This window comes from Microchirus variegatus, assembly GCF_963457635.1.
Source record: "Microchirus variegatus genome assembly, chromosome: 9".
Lineage (NCBI taxonomy): Eukaryota > Metazoa > Chordata > Actinopteri > Pleuronectiformes > Soleidae > Microchirus > Microchirus variegatus.
Window position 1 is genome coordinate 25,480,341 of NC_139810.1, and position 14,674 is coordinate 25,495,014.

Here is a 14,674-nt window from a genome sequence, read left to right on the forward strand (position 1 = left end):
ACAAAAAAAGGTCAGTATCCATGGTAACGTAGCTTGTTTTTTTTTTGTGTGTGTGTGATTGGCTGTATTGGACCACAGTGCCTTTCAGGTGTGAATCTGTGAGCTATTCAAGTTTTCCATCTTTGGGCGTGTTAGCGTTTTTTTGTTTTTTTGTTTTTCAAACAGGAGATGGAAATCCATTTTGGTTCAGTCAGGAAAGGGCGGACAGTGCATCATTCAAACGCAGACGCTCACACATTCACACTTAGAATACAGGCGGACACAAACATCGATAAGAACGACAAATTCAAAATCATCGTGACTGTAAATGTCATTTCACTCCTTTGTGATACTTCTACTCAACAAAGATAACTGTGCAATTTTTCATTTTGTTTTTTTTTTCTCTTTTCAAACCAGGAGTAGTACAAATATTAGGAGGAGGACGTCCTAGGTGCTGTCTTTTTGTGTTTCATCCACATGTAGAGAGTGTTTTTTTTTGTTTTTTTTTCAGCTTTAACTCTTCTCTGTTGTTGACATGTTGAAAGGCTTTACGTCTGGATGTCTCCTCGCCCTGCAGGGGGCAGCACACCCACAAGCCCTGCACACTCTCCCAGTCCAGCCTAAGGTCCCAGCCCCCCCAATAACACTACTTCCGTTGCAAAGTGCAAGCAATTTAACGTCTCTCTGCCTCTCCTTCCCATTTTTCAAGAAAACGTGTGAGCCAGTGCATCAGCAAAGGGAAAAACACAAGGATCTCAGTAAAGTGGTCGAGTCACAGTCCAAAAAGCAACAGGAAAGGAGAGAGCAGTAAGAGAGAGAGAGAGAGAGAGAGAGAGAGAGAGTGCATCTGTGTCTCAAGAAATTCAGTCCATCCACGCAAAACACGTCCTTGTTCCTTATGACGTCCACATTCCACTGGTCAGCTGTTTAGAAGAGTGGTTATACCTCCCTGGAGAAGAAGAATAAAGACTTATTAAGGCTAATAATAACATAGCAACACATTTGACCTTGTTTGTTCAAGAAGCTGTGACAATCGCATTACATTCATTTTTTTATGTTCAAGTTTGACATAGTATATCATATTGTCTCTTTTGCATCATTCTTATATTATCATCGTTTTGTTTATTTGTCTAAAAACTGCGTTCATATTTATCGATCCTGTGAATTCTTTATCCTTATTTCCTTATCACCATATGTAAGAATGTGGCCAAAAGCGGTTACGACACTCAAATTCAAAATACCGAGGTCTTTTACGTTTCGTTTTCGGACGTAACTGGCAACCCGTGGTTGCTCGGCAGCGGAGATTCTACTGCCTGCAATGATTGGTAGACGGCGGTAGGTGGCGCCACATGCCCAAAACATCAACATGATTTGTGGTCCGCAAAATGTTTTTTTTAATGCAAATATTTTGTCTGTACTGTTGTTGTTGGTGAGTTCAGTTTGTTATATGAACATTATTCCTGAGTCTCTGTGACATATTAGGAGGATTTGATGGCCAGTTGCTTTAGATTTATTACATAATGCACCTTTAAACAACAAAGTAAATTCCCTGTATGTTTACAACCTACTAAAACAGCACTCCTTCTCGTGCGATATTGCTCAATTCTGTAGATTTCTGTAATTCTGATGTAAAGATGTCGGTAGGTTAGAGTAAAAGCAACCACTTACGATGCCGTGAGCGTGGAATTGAGGACAAGAGTGGTGCGTATCCTGTACAGCTGCGCTAATGTCAGCTTCTTGTGCTGCTGGGCTGGAGATTTCCTCTTCTTGGGCGACGTTTCCCCTGATTCACCGTCGGCAGGCGTCTGGTTTTTCCTGTCCGCGCAGGCGGACGGAGCGCTTTCCCCATCCGAAGTATTGCTTTGCGATACATTGTCTTCACATTGTCCGGCCGGCGCCCTGCGACAGTGCCTGGCCTCCGCCCTCCTCAGGCTGGCGCAGATTCTGTCGGACGGTAAGGTCAGTAAGTCCTCCGACTGCCGGAGGTCAGCGGGGAGCAACTTGACGCAGTTCTGGCCCAGTTCTGACAGACTCTTGCTGTGCGCCAGCGTCGCCGTGCTCTTGTCCCTGCATTTTCTCTGGCCCTGTTCTTCGGTGTCAAGTGAGAGTTTGTGTGTCACGGGCGTTTTACAGTGGACGCGCTGGAGCAGGTTGTCCTCAGAGCGGGACAAGGACAGGGAGGACAACCTCTGGAGGCAGTCGAGTCGCGGCTGAACATGAGGCCACCGGCGAGGTTTAGAAGAAGACTGGATGACTGACAGCTGAGAGCCCAAAGAGGCAGCGTCCTCCTCCTCCTCCTCCTCCTCTGCTTCTTCTTCTTCTTCTTCTTCTACCTCATCGACATCTCCTCCATCCTGCTCTTCCTCCTCTCCATACTCCTCCTCCTCAGTCTCCTCTCCTTCACTTTGTCCAGGCTGTGGCTGTAATTCTCTCAGCAGGGACTCAGGAGAGAGCGTGCCGTAAGCGCTGTCCATGGAGAGAGAGCGACACTGGGCGTCCAGCTCCTCGCCGTCGGCCTGCGCTTCCTGTTCGTGCTCAGAGTAAACCGTGGAGTGGACGCTGTTCATGGAACAGGACTGCTGGACCTCAGAACCGTCAGACTGCAGAGCCGCATCAGAGTCGGAGTCCGATTTAGTCGTCCTCTCCAGGTTCATGTTGGAGACGGGAGACTCGTTGTTTTCTCCCGGTTCGTCGATGTCCATCACTGACAGCGTCTCAGTGGAACCATCGGATTGACTGAAAGCATATTTGTGACTTTTATTAGATTGCGAGGCCACAACAATAACGGTATAGCCATTTTTAAGGAGAAATACAGCATTTTAGAGTAATCCATTTATCAATTTTATTTAAATAAGACATAAAAAGCCAGCAGGACTTTATGTGCAATTTGTAAAGGAGTTGGACAGAATAATACCTTAAGCTTTGCTGTTTATTGTGCCTCAAGCACGGAGAACTCGCGGTAGAGTTGCTGCTCTCGTCTTCCTCCTCCTCCTCTTCACCTTCACCTGTCTTCAGACTGTTCTGCTGTCGGACAACCTCCTCAGAGCGGAGCCTGTGGAGCTGGTTCTGTCACATAATTCAACCATATTCAATTACTTTAGAGTAAACAATAGCTGCGGCTTTTTCATTTTGAAATGCAAAAACACCGTGGACCAAGGAGTTATGCTTTCGATCATATCATAGACCAACTCTCTAACCTGGACGTTGCAGATTGCATCGATCCAGCTGCGCCCCTGGATGGCGCTGTTGGCTTGTAAAGTGAAGGCTGCCACTGCACTCTTGAACTCATTGAGGTAGATGAGGATGAACGATCCTACAGATCAAGAAAAAACACACAAAAATCAGCATTAATTTGAAAATACTCTGATATCTGAAGATGATCTTTAGCAGAAGAATCACTCCCCACTCCCCACGGTACATTAGCTTACACTGGTTACCTAATCCATAAGAACACATAATAGATTATTAGGTCGACTCAACAGCAGTTGATTTTAAAACCTGTGTTGATTACTCACCAGGGTCTTTGAGCTCCTTGCAGACAACATTGTGCATGAGGAGTGGCTGTCGGATGACTTTGACTTTTTCCACTCTTTTTACTGGCTTGGTAATTAACAGCAGGTCAGTGAACAGGAAACAGTAGACGTCCATCTGCAGGAAAGTTTTATTTTAGGCATGTCGTGTTTTTCTGCGTTGATCGTTTTATGGGACACGTGATGGAAAAAGCAGGCGTATAAAGATAAGAGCTCATCATGTGAGTCGCCCTTACCCGACTGTCTTTGCCCTCCTTCATCCTCAGCGCTCCCTCGAGATGCAGCTGCCGTGTTTCCTCTGGCGAGACTCCCCTCATGGGAGCCATGAGGTCGAAGTGGCTGTGCTCCTTGAGGATCTGAAAAAGACCAAAAGACAAAAAAGCATGAAGCGAAATCTTCGCGCGATGCTTCACATCGGACTGAAGGAGCTTTTGTGAAGAATTGCAAAGCCTTTCTGACCTTCTCCACCTCCTCACTGCTGCCCTCCACAGCCTCATAGGAGTCAATGCGGGACGAAATGGTGGCAAGCTTCTGCTGCTCTTGGCGCTGTCGCATCTGGGAGTCCACGCTGTTGATGAAGCCCTCGACTGTGGCCACCTTGAGGAGGAACAACACAATAATACGTTAGTGTTAGCACTACACACAACAGGCGATTAAACTGCATTTTTGTACGCTATTAAATGTGTCATTGTTTAAAATCGTCACCATGTTACTGATGATGTCACGGGCCGAGGGCTCGTCGGTCTTCTTGAGAACGCTCTTCAGCAGGAGTGGATACTTGGTAAGTCTCTGGTGAGGCTTCGCCAACATGTCGGTCAACTTCAGACGGTTACACTGCTTGTGAGTCTCTGCCCACTGAATTGAACCAAAACAAAGGCAGGATATTAAACATTAATGTGCCAGAAATAATAAGAAGAAGAAGAAGAAGAAGAAGAAGAAAAATACAGAGAGCTACAGAACACGGTGTTCCCGTCGATATCGGTTTTAAGGTGAGATGGAACTGACCGTGACGTAGGTCCTGAAGAGCTCGTTGTCCCTGAGAAGTGTGCGCATGTTCTCCATGCAGCCTTCTTCCTCCATGCAGTACCGGATGTAGGGCTGGAACCTGGAGCCAAACTGAAAAACAATGATGCATCACAGGAATTAACAACAACGATAAAACAAAAAGTATTGTATCTGACGCAGCTAGTTTTTAGAGAAATAGAGATTATCTATCGGTAAATCGAGAGAAGGTCTGTCTTGCTCTGGACTGTCCATTAACCGATGTATATGATGGTATTAGCAACTGTTTATCCGATTTTTAAAAACAGAAATGTAAAACAAGTAGCTATTTACAGTATGCGTGCGTCTCTTTATACAAATAATCATTCTCAGACTTTCCTCTACTATCCCCATATGCATTTTGTGTAAGTGATATAAGATTTATTACACAAAAAACGCCTGAAAGAACAATTTTACAAACACATTTTCCTCATGCTCACACAGGTAAATGCAGGCTAATACAAGGACAATACTTACATACTGTATTTGCCGAGTAACTGCATAAATGTGTACGATATACAGTACACCACTTACTGTCATGAAGCCATCGTGGAGGTCAGTGGGGTCGAGCATGGTCCGCGCCTGCCTGGCCTTCTCCAGCACAGGCAGCATGACCTGGTTCCACAGGGACGTGTGGAGGCGGACAAGCTCCTGGATGTTGCTGAACAGCTTGGCGGGCTCCACCTCCGTCAGCAGACCGCTCTCCTGCAGGTTCAGCAGCCTGCACAGGAACAGCTGCAAAACAGAGACCCCCGAAACCGGGGAAAAAAAAAATGTTCAGTAGACGCTCAGCTGATATGGAGCCATCTGTAAGGTGAAGGTTATCAGGCTCATGGGTAAATAATAAACAACAGCCGAGTGCGTTATCATAAAGATTACATGTTCTTCGCAGAAGTCACAGAACAGAAGCCAGTTCATGTTATGTAACGGCAAAGCGCGTGTCAGCTAACACAGCGGTCGTCCGTACACTTACATCAGTGATGACACGAAGTTTCTTTATGTACGTGGCCTCCGTGTGCAGCAGCTCCCATATCGCCTCCTGCTGGTGAAACTGGCGCCTCGTCAACGTCTGCGCACACAAATACACGTCATATTAACAAATGTTACAACATGTTGTTGATAATATGTGATAGCAACCGATGAAGATAACTGTTGTTCAGAGGGAACTTGAATCCAGAACTGGATGAAAGTTTACTTATGATTTGATGTACACTACCATTCAAAAGTTTGGTTTGTCCTTATTTTTGAAAGAAAAGCAAAATTTTTCAATGAATATAACATTAAATGAATCATAAATACACTCTATACATTGTTAATGTGGTAAACGACTATTCTAGCTGCAAACGTCAGGTTTTTAATATATGTATGTTTTAATATAGGAATATGTACATAGGTGTATAGAGGCCCATTTCCACTGTTCTAATGGTACATTGTGTTTGCTAATGGCGTTAGAAGGCTATTGAATGATTAGAAAACCTTTGTGCAATGATGTTAGCACAGCTGAAAACAGTCTTGCTGGTTCTTTGATGAAAGGGAAAAATTATTATTTGGAATAAAAATCATTATCTCTAATCTTGTCAATGTCTTGACTATATTTTCTATTCATTTTGCAACTCTTCTGATGAATAAAAGTGTGACTTTTAATGTAAAACCCAAACAAAATTGTATAGGTGACCCCAAACTTTTGAACGCTATTGTACAAGAGAAATGTAATTTTAATAAATGAGGGCCGGCTATGTTATTCGATGACTTATTCCCGTCAGACCACAGCCTTGTCATATACAGCCATACTCGTATAAACATAACTTGCTGCTGGCAGTGCATCTGGTATGTTCCAGTAGTTCACGTCAACAATCTGATTAGAGGGAAAACGTTGGGAAATCACATGAGCTGCAGCCTGTAAAAATGCCTCGCGTAACAAAGCACCAGGTATGAAACGTGCAGTCCGAGGTGCCGTGATCGCAGCGGTACGGTCACTGCGTCTAACTGTCCTGATGAGTTGTTTACACATTAACAGGTGCATGACACTGTACACTGTACACTGGAACTGTGAGATAATTCAGTGATTTGCGAGCAACAGTCATCAGGGAGAGGTGAAGATAAACAAGAAGGAAGTAGAGTCCGATGTCAGGAAGCAGGATGTAAATGTGTGTGTGTGCCGGTAATAAGATGACAGAGTAAAGGACTTTTATTATGAAGTTACTGGTATATATTTTTTTCTTTAAGCTAAAGGTACATGTTGACATTTTTTGGAAGCTTCTTTGTTCTCTCTTTTACTACTTCTCTTTTACATACTTAACTTCTTTGTCTGTTTGTGTTGTTTTTAAATGTGTGTGTACGGAGCCTGAGCGTGACTCAAGTTGCTGCTTTTGATTCACTTCTATTTACTTATAAATATTAAGATTTTATTTTTGTTGTTGTTTGATATCCGGGACAGCGATTTTGACCAGAATTGAACTGAGAATCATCACTACTACAGATTCTTATCGAATCTGTTATTATTATTTCACTAATATACAGTATTCCTGTTATACTTCATCTTTACTCCACCTGTTTTGGCTATGAATGGTTGATTGAGTTGTGTCAATTGCTGATTCAAATGGAATAAAACGCCCTAATTCTAAGATCCAAGCATTAGTGGTGATTACTATTTATCTCCACTTTTTAATGTATTTATCATTCAATGCTACACATTTAACTTAATTTTTCTTCAAAGTCTAACTTAATTTAATTTTTTTTTTAAATCTAATTCACTAACAGCAGGCGTGTGTGTCTTTGTGTCATGATGTGCACCTCTGAGTTGTCCAGTAGTAACTGCCAGCTGTCCTCCAGGGCCAGGTTGGGCTCCTCCTCCTCCCAGGAGTCCTGGTGGAAGGAGAGCTGCCGCGGCACTTGAGGCATATCGAACAGCATGTAAGAGTGGAGCTTGCTCTGGAGCTGCTCCAGACGGTCCACCTCCTGTGATGAGACGAGAACGATTACAGACACAAGACTGATTAGTGTCAGCAGCAAAACCCAATAGGACGACAGTGAGAGGAGATGTGAAAGTAAAATGTCACGTCTGTGTCTTGTTACATTAAAACTGTAAGGGAAGACGAGTCCCCGCATTAGCATATAAAACCCGGCTCTTTCCAGCGCCTTAACTCTTGCATCCAACTGTGGCTCCTATTCAGGTCTTTGTTCCAGCTGACAGCTCTTATGTAATTATGAAAATGAGCTCTGTGGATTGAGACCTTTTTAACAAAAGAAGATAGAGTAGGGAATGGGGGTGAGGAGAGCTACAACTTGGAGGAGATGGAGATTTGCAGCGATGGCTCAGCATCAAAGACATGTCTGTGTATTAAAAAAAATCCACAGTAAAAAAAAATAAACACCCACTAAAATAAGCATTAGAAATATTAAAAAAAAAAATAGGGATAAATTCTATAAAATGCAAGCATTAGGAATGTTAAAATCTTCTTAGCACTTCAGCTTTTCAAAGTTCTGTGACAGGAGGGACTGGGTCGTCGTTTAACCCCGACATACAGAGACTGGCAGAGGTCCACGTCTCAGTGGAGGATCTCAGGCCTCGAAGGGGTTAAAGGGAACATGCAGGGTGAATAGAGATGAGCGCAGTACTGACAGGTGACTGACAGATACTGTCTCCGTCTGACGTCTGCTATTGTGCAGGATGTGACCTCAGGAGGACGAGTATGATGGGAGTGCGTGTGTGTGTGTAGGTGTGACTCAGTGTCATACAATGAAAGTGGATAAAAACGCTGATAGAGAAGTACAAAGGCTTGACATTTGGGGACAATATGCTTATTTGCGTTCGCGTTCAACTGTGACCTTTACGGTGCGAGTAGGTGGATACATGTCAGAGTCTCCCTCTGTTTCTAGTCTTTGTGTTCAGCAGAGCTGGGCAACTGCAACTGGGCAGACGCAAGAGTGGTCTTGATTCTCTCATCTAACTCCAACTGTCAGGATCTATTCCTTTGGACCAAGTGTTTTTTTTCTTCTAATGGATGGAACTGAGTGAGCATAAAGCTTTTCCTCCACTTCGTCATTTCCAGAGCTGCTGGCAGCCAACCCAGTCAGGAGACTTTGAGGGGAAATGACCTCAGTTGGACTCGAGGGGGGATTTGGTCCTCTGACCTCCTCCCACTGCTGTGTGCTACTGTTTTGTTTATACTTTAAACATTTTCTTAATGTGAGACATGTCTGGACAAATTGCACTCAGTTCTAAAGCCAAACGAAAGAGGTACCACTTTGCTTGAAATCACCTCCCCGTCTGATTAGTGTTACCTTGCCAAAGGGCCCCGCTCCAGCACTGGAGCTAAAGAAGCCACTGAAGCGACTGGCAGCGCGATTCTTCCAGCTGTCGGGCCCAGCACCGACGCCGGGCAGCGAGCCACCGATCTGTCCCAGAGTATCCGGGGTCGGAATATTCGTCTCCCCCAGGAACTCTGTCATGTTCTTCCTCCGTCGAGCTTGACCCTGACAGGACAGAGACACGGCGAAATATTAATCCCAGGTTGAAACAGGGAAAACAATGAAAACAGAAAATGAAAGAACACAATGCATGAGTGGCAGTGGGAAATACTAAAGTTTCCAGTTGGACGGATGGAAAGAGACAATGAAGGAGAGAGAAGTATGCGAGGACGGAACAAACAGGAAATCGGAGGGGAATTCTTTGTGAAGGATGACATCAGCGGGACTATTAAAGCTGTCCTAATGGTCAGACACAAACAGGAGAGGGAAGGACTCCACTTCCTCGCCGCGAAGGCTCATTACATCACAAGGAGCAGGTCGGGAGGTTGTTCCATAAGAACAGATGACCCGGGTCTGGCCACTGCTCCCCCCCCCCCACCCCCACCCCCCACCTCCACCATCTATTGTTACCCTGTCAGCAGAGCCTGCTGTGTCGCCCTCACTCAGGCGATCTCTGCCCACTTTACGAGCGCCAGCAAAGCAAACAAACAAGAGTCACCTCAGTATCTGAGGAAGCAGTTGTTTTCGTCGTTAGTGTCATTTGTGAGGAGCCGCGCACATTCCAGGACACTGACACTGTTTCTGAAACGCGCCGAACCATTCCAGCCAAATTCTCCTCCCCCCCCCCCCCGCCCCCCGAAACACAAACACATATGCACAATCTAATAAAAACACTTTGCTAGACATCATGACATCACTTCAGCACATTTATCAGATTTTTCTGCAGCTTCCTCTAGAGGCCACAAAAGGCTTTGAAGAACTGTTTTTTCACCATAATCAGAAGAAAGGACTAACTTCTACTTTTCTACTTCTCACTCCACATGCATGGTAATATCACCTTTACCCGGGCCCCCACCAACCAGGAGCTGCGCTCACACGACTCTACATACATAGGCGGACTGTTTACACATCTTTGTGGGAGTAAATCAAACTCTGTGACAGAGCCTGGATACTGTGTGTGTGTGTGTGTGTGTGTGTGTGTGTGTGTGTGTGTGTGTGTGTGTGTGTGTGTGTGTGTGTGGGTGTGTGTGTGTGTGTGTGTGTGTGTGTGTGCCTTCCACATCCTTCAATAAAACAGCCTTTTCAATCATCAGAAACAAACACGCAGACAGTAAAAAAAACAGAACCTCTGCGAACGCGTCTCGCAGCTCTCAGATGTAAACTAACTCGATTGAAACGACTGATAAAGGCTTATCAAAATAAACGGTGTGTGACACTGAAAACTGAGGCAAAACATTTTTTTTTTTTTAAATATTATGAAGAGCACTAGTCAAACTGTTCTGTATTACACAGGCTCCCCATTTTAGGACAAATGTCCCCAGAGCTTTTTGTAAATCCACTATAGTAAAAAGCCCCTCAAGTGGCCTTTACTGAGCTGCATGACATGATAGTAAATCTGAGTGGGGGGTCCTTTAAGGTTTGAATCGGCCTTTTTTAGCTCTTTTGTTCTTTGTGAAGGAGTAACTGCAAACAAACATGTTGGACTTGAAACAAAAACTGTGGAGATTTAGGGAAAGTTAGGAGAAAGGAGGTTGGACAGATTTAGAGATTTGTTAGTGGGGGATATCCCAGAATTAAGAGAGAAAACACACAGGTGTCAGGAAGTGTTCGGTCCCCACTGACGGTGCTTCTGCCAGCAGCACACTAATGAGCGAACCACTTTGTATGTGTGCCGTACGTGGCAGCACTCAGAAAAAAAGACATTATTTTTCTAATAAGGATGTTTTTGTTGTAACAAATAAGCTCATACACATCGAAAAGTCGGACAAATCCTAAAAAACCCGACGGTTCCCCACCACATTAACAACAGTGCTCACCATTGAAACCAGAGGCATGTCAAAAGTAACAAAAACCATCGTAATCCTTCAATTGGATTCATGGATCACAGCCCATTCTGGAGCCAGCTGTCGCTCTCTTTCTCTCGCAACTTCACGTCTCCACCGTCTCGCCTCCGCCGCCAGTAAAATCATACACATCCACGCCAGGTCTTCACCGTCCGCACTTACGATACGCCAGATAGTCCGAGAAGCGAGACTTCAGAAGTGACGACTGCGACACTTATCCCAAGATCAAGAGTCTTGTGTTGAACATCACACGCAGTCTGGAGAAGTCCCCGTTCCAGCTGACAGGGTCCCGGTTGCCCACAGAGACCAGTGTCCGACTGCTGCGTCCTGCCGAGTCTGTCTGCAGCTTCTTTTTGAAGCGGGGATGTATCTGTGTCCTGTCCTGCTGTGGTGAAACCTTCTCACTGAGGCACCCAGTCTGCTCGCATTTCATACAGGCACTGGCCAGAAGTCATAGCAACCAGGAAGATCCTGCCTCATTGTGTCAGGCAGGAAAGGAGAGGCAGAGCCAGGGCATAAAGAGGAGGAGGTCGATGGGAATATTTGGAGGCGGAGTCAGAGTGACAGCTTGTAAGGAGCTCCCCTGGTTCAAATGTATACATCCTGGTGTTTGTAGAAGTGAAATCTCCTCTCCGCCGGCTGCACACAGTTAGAAATAAACAAACCACTCTACTGCGCACTGCAGTATTCCGCGTCTTTACCGTCACCACCAGATTAGCCTTCATTTCAAGGTAATTACCTGAATAAAAGCAAGAAAATTACAGAATGACTGGAAACAGATGGCGTGCTTAATTCTTTACCCTTACTTTAAAGTCGGTCCATTATTCTTATCTCCGATCGCTCTTTTGCCTGGAGACCTTTGAACAATGGGTCGCGAGTTGGTCAAAACAAGGAGCCAAATGGCCCGACAATGGCCGAACGGGAAATTCCCTTTGTTTACATGCTTGTTTCAACACATGCAACAGGCTGCTTATGTCTAGTAGATAAGCACCAGCGCCTTCTCCTCCAGGAGCAGAAGAGAAGCCTGACGACTCCTACTGTTGTGACAATACAGTCGAAAAATATTTGTTTTGGTTGTTTAATCTGCAGCATTTCGTTTCATATCGGAATATTTTGGGATTGTAGCCCGTTGATCAAATACCGTCAGCAATTTGAATGCTTTCTTGGGGTTTTAGAACTTATTTTTTAATACAGAATAGAACCAAAAAAATCAGCAATTTAATCAAACAAATGTAGCCAGAAAACTCCAGTAATTAGAGATAGAAAACTACAGCCCGAGCAAATATACGCTCAAAGTAAACACTAAGCCGCTCTTGTGTTGTCGTCCGAACTAATTATGTTTACGAGGGTTTCCCTTGTGCCTTTCCTGTGCAAACCTGTCAGTCAGAACAGAGGTCAGCGAAGATTCCGAGCCCCCGCTTTAGTTGCAAACTCCTCTCAAAGTGGGAACAACTGCGACGTGTGCACTGGGGCCTAGATGGAGGGAGCAGTCAGGTTAATGATATCAAGCCCAGTGTGCACTCACAGCCTTATCTTATCACTGTGGTTTGTGGCATTAACCTTGGACTGGACGAGAGAAAATCCTTTAACCGGTAGGGATTGTATTAAAATAAGCAGTGACAAAGGACGCGGCGTCGCACTCACCCGACCCCGCTTCTCCCTCTGCCCCCATTGCTACTGCCTCTATGTTAACATACTGATAACAGCACCCCTTGATCAGGTAGGTTGATTAACGATGGGAAAAACAGCGTGACACTGACCTTCCTGAAAGCCTGAACACACACACACACACACACACACAAACTAACACAGGACAAACACACACATCATGTGTGCTAAATCCAGGAAAGAGAAACTAAAAGAAACCCCCCTCGGTGGTCAACACATGAGCTACGATTCAAGGTCACTTTAGTTCCAATAATGGAGGCCCTGACGACCAGCACCACGAGCACAAGCTTTTGGCCTGAGGGCGAGAGATGAGAAGTTTTCACGCAAAACATGCTCCTTTTTACTTGACCTACATCATTGTCTCGGCCAGTGTAATGGAATCACCAGCCATCATCATCATCACAAGTGACAACACACACAAACAAACATTTGAGCTGCCGTGTTTCCAGCTGATGAGATCAGATTATTATTATTTTTTTTAAAGTCAAAGCTGAGTGTTTCCTGTAAATTACATTAAATTAAGTTCCACATCAACAAATTATTTAAAAAATATATTCCATTTGAATTATACCGATACAACTTCCTGTATTTATTACACCTACCGCTAAAAATAGTTTAGCTTACTACAAAACCCTGCAATGAATCCTACCTCCACGAAACCTTTAAAATCTGTTGTAGTGTTGATTAGTGGTGTCGATACCAGTTTATAAAAATATTTTGGAATAATTTAGCTTCCTCATATCAAAGCTAATAGAGTGGGACATACTTGAAACTGCTCTGTTTTGCCAAAAGCTGTGATTTCAATAAATGACACTATTTTTTGAACTGGAACTTTTACTGTAAACGGAGCGTATTCTGCATATTATCCTTACGAAGAAAAGCATAAATGTTTGTTTGAAGATGCCGGACGCCACGGCACATCACTACATCGTCAGTCCGAGTGCATCCTCTCACCTGACAGTCACTTGGTCTCGTTTCCGTAGGAAGAGACTCAGGAATCGCTGAGTCCACATGCAGCAGGTCCCAGCTGTGCCAAGACGACAGGCGACTAAAACGAACCATTTTCCCCGTAAAAATGAAAATGAAAATAAAAATAAAAATAAAGTCGACTAATCAAAAAAAAAAAGACAAAAGAAACTCAGGAAGAATCCATTTCTAGGAAATCACCGTCCAGAGCAGAAGTAAAAAACACTCCAGCTTCTTCTCTTCTCGTGAGTGTGAGTGCAGACCTGATCCTGCAGATAAACCTCACTGCAGGCCAACGGTCACACAGCTAACAATCATAAAGGTGTGTGTTTAGCCAGTAAGTAATCTCTACTTTAATGCAATAGGGGAAGTACTTTGTCTTTCCAACACACGCACACCAACACACCTCCTCAGGCTGCTCAGCTGCTAGCTCCTCCCACTCCTTATGAGAGTAAACACCAGTCTAAATGACATTACCTGAAACAATTAAATAATTACTTTCTTCAACACACCCTCACTCGCATTCTTTATGTGGAATGGACACTTATAATCATAATGCATTCAAGAGACACTTTCTCTAACTTGAACCATCACAACTAAATACCAAAACCTAACCCTAACCCTGAAACCAGGTCTTAATCCTCAAAGAGATTGTTAAAGTTGTGTGTGGACTGGCCAAAATGTCCTTGCAAGGTAAAAATGTCCTGACAAAGATGGGTTTGCTTGACCACAATTGGTCCATGCAGCCTACTGAAGACATGTACACACACAAACACACAAACACACAAACAGGATGAGCCGGACTTGGAAGGTGAACCGATACAGAAATAATTAATATTACATATTTTTAGTGATGGAGGCAGGAGAGAAAATTGTGACTTTAATAGTATTAATAAAGTTATGTGGCATAGTATGGAATATACGTGTGTGTCTGTGTAGATTCTGATTCATCAAGGTCATTGCTCTCCAAATGGTTTCTTTTGGATCTTGAACGGCCAATTGCTACGGATTCAATGACATCTGGATGACTTATAAAAGGAAAATAAATAAAAAATAAAAGCTCATGTCCAAATAATATGCTATTTATGCTTGAAAACTAGCTAAAAGATTTCAATTTTTGTCATTAATGCAGTTTATACTATACATTATCTATGTATGTAATGTATGATTAGGTGC

At 44.0% G+C, this 14,674-nt stretch overlaps 1 protein-coding gene across 1 annotated transcript in view; it reads right to left on the bottom strand.

Annotated features, from left to right (window-relative positions):
- Positions 1 to 1,643: 1,643 nt before the first annotated feature.
- Positions 1,644 to 14,674, bottom strand: part of plekhg5b (pleckstrin homology domain containing, family G (with RhoGef domain) member 5b) — a gene marked incomplete at both ends in the record, with an annotated part of 55,024 nt that continues 41,993 nt past the window's right edge. Inside the window, 12 exons of the mRNA XM_083895641.1 lie at positions 1,644 to 2,715; positions 2,894 to 3,045; positions 3,177 to 3,292; positions 3,495 to 3,627; positions 3,746 to 3,865; positions 3,969 to 4,106; positions 4,215 to 4,364; positions 4,515 to 4,625; positions 5,085 to 5,285; positions 5,524 to 5,619; positions 7,344 to 7,508; positions 8,835 to 9,026. Coding sequence (XP_083751767.1) covers positions 1,644 to 2,715; positions 2,894 to 3,045; positions 3,177 to 3,292; positions 3,495 to 3,627; positions 3,746 to 3,865; positions 3,969 to 4,106; positions 4,215 to 4,364; positions 4,515 to 4,625; positions 5,085 to 5,285; positions 5,524 to 5,619; positions 7,344 to 7,508; positions 8,835 to 9,026 — 2,646 coding nt within the window. The remainder of the gene's footprint in view (positions 2,716 to 2,893; positions 3,046 to 3,176; positions 3,293 to 3,494; positions 3,628 to 3,745; positions 3,866 to 3,968; positions 4,107 to 4,214; positions 4,365 to 4,514; positions 4,626 to 5,084; positions 5,286 to 5,523; positions 5,620 to 7,343; positions 7,509 to 8,834; positions 9,027 to 14,674) is intronic.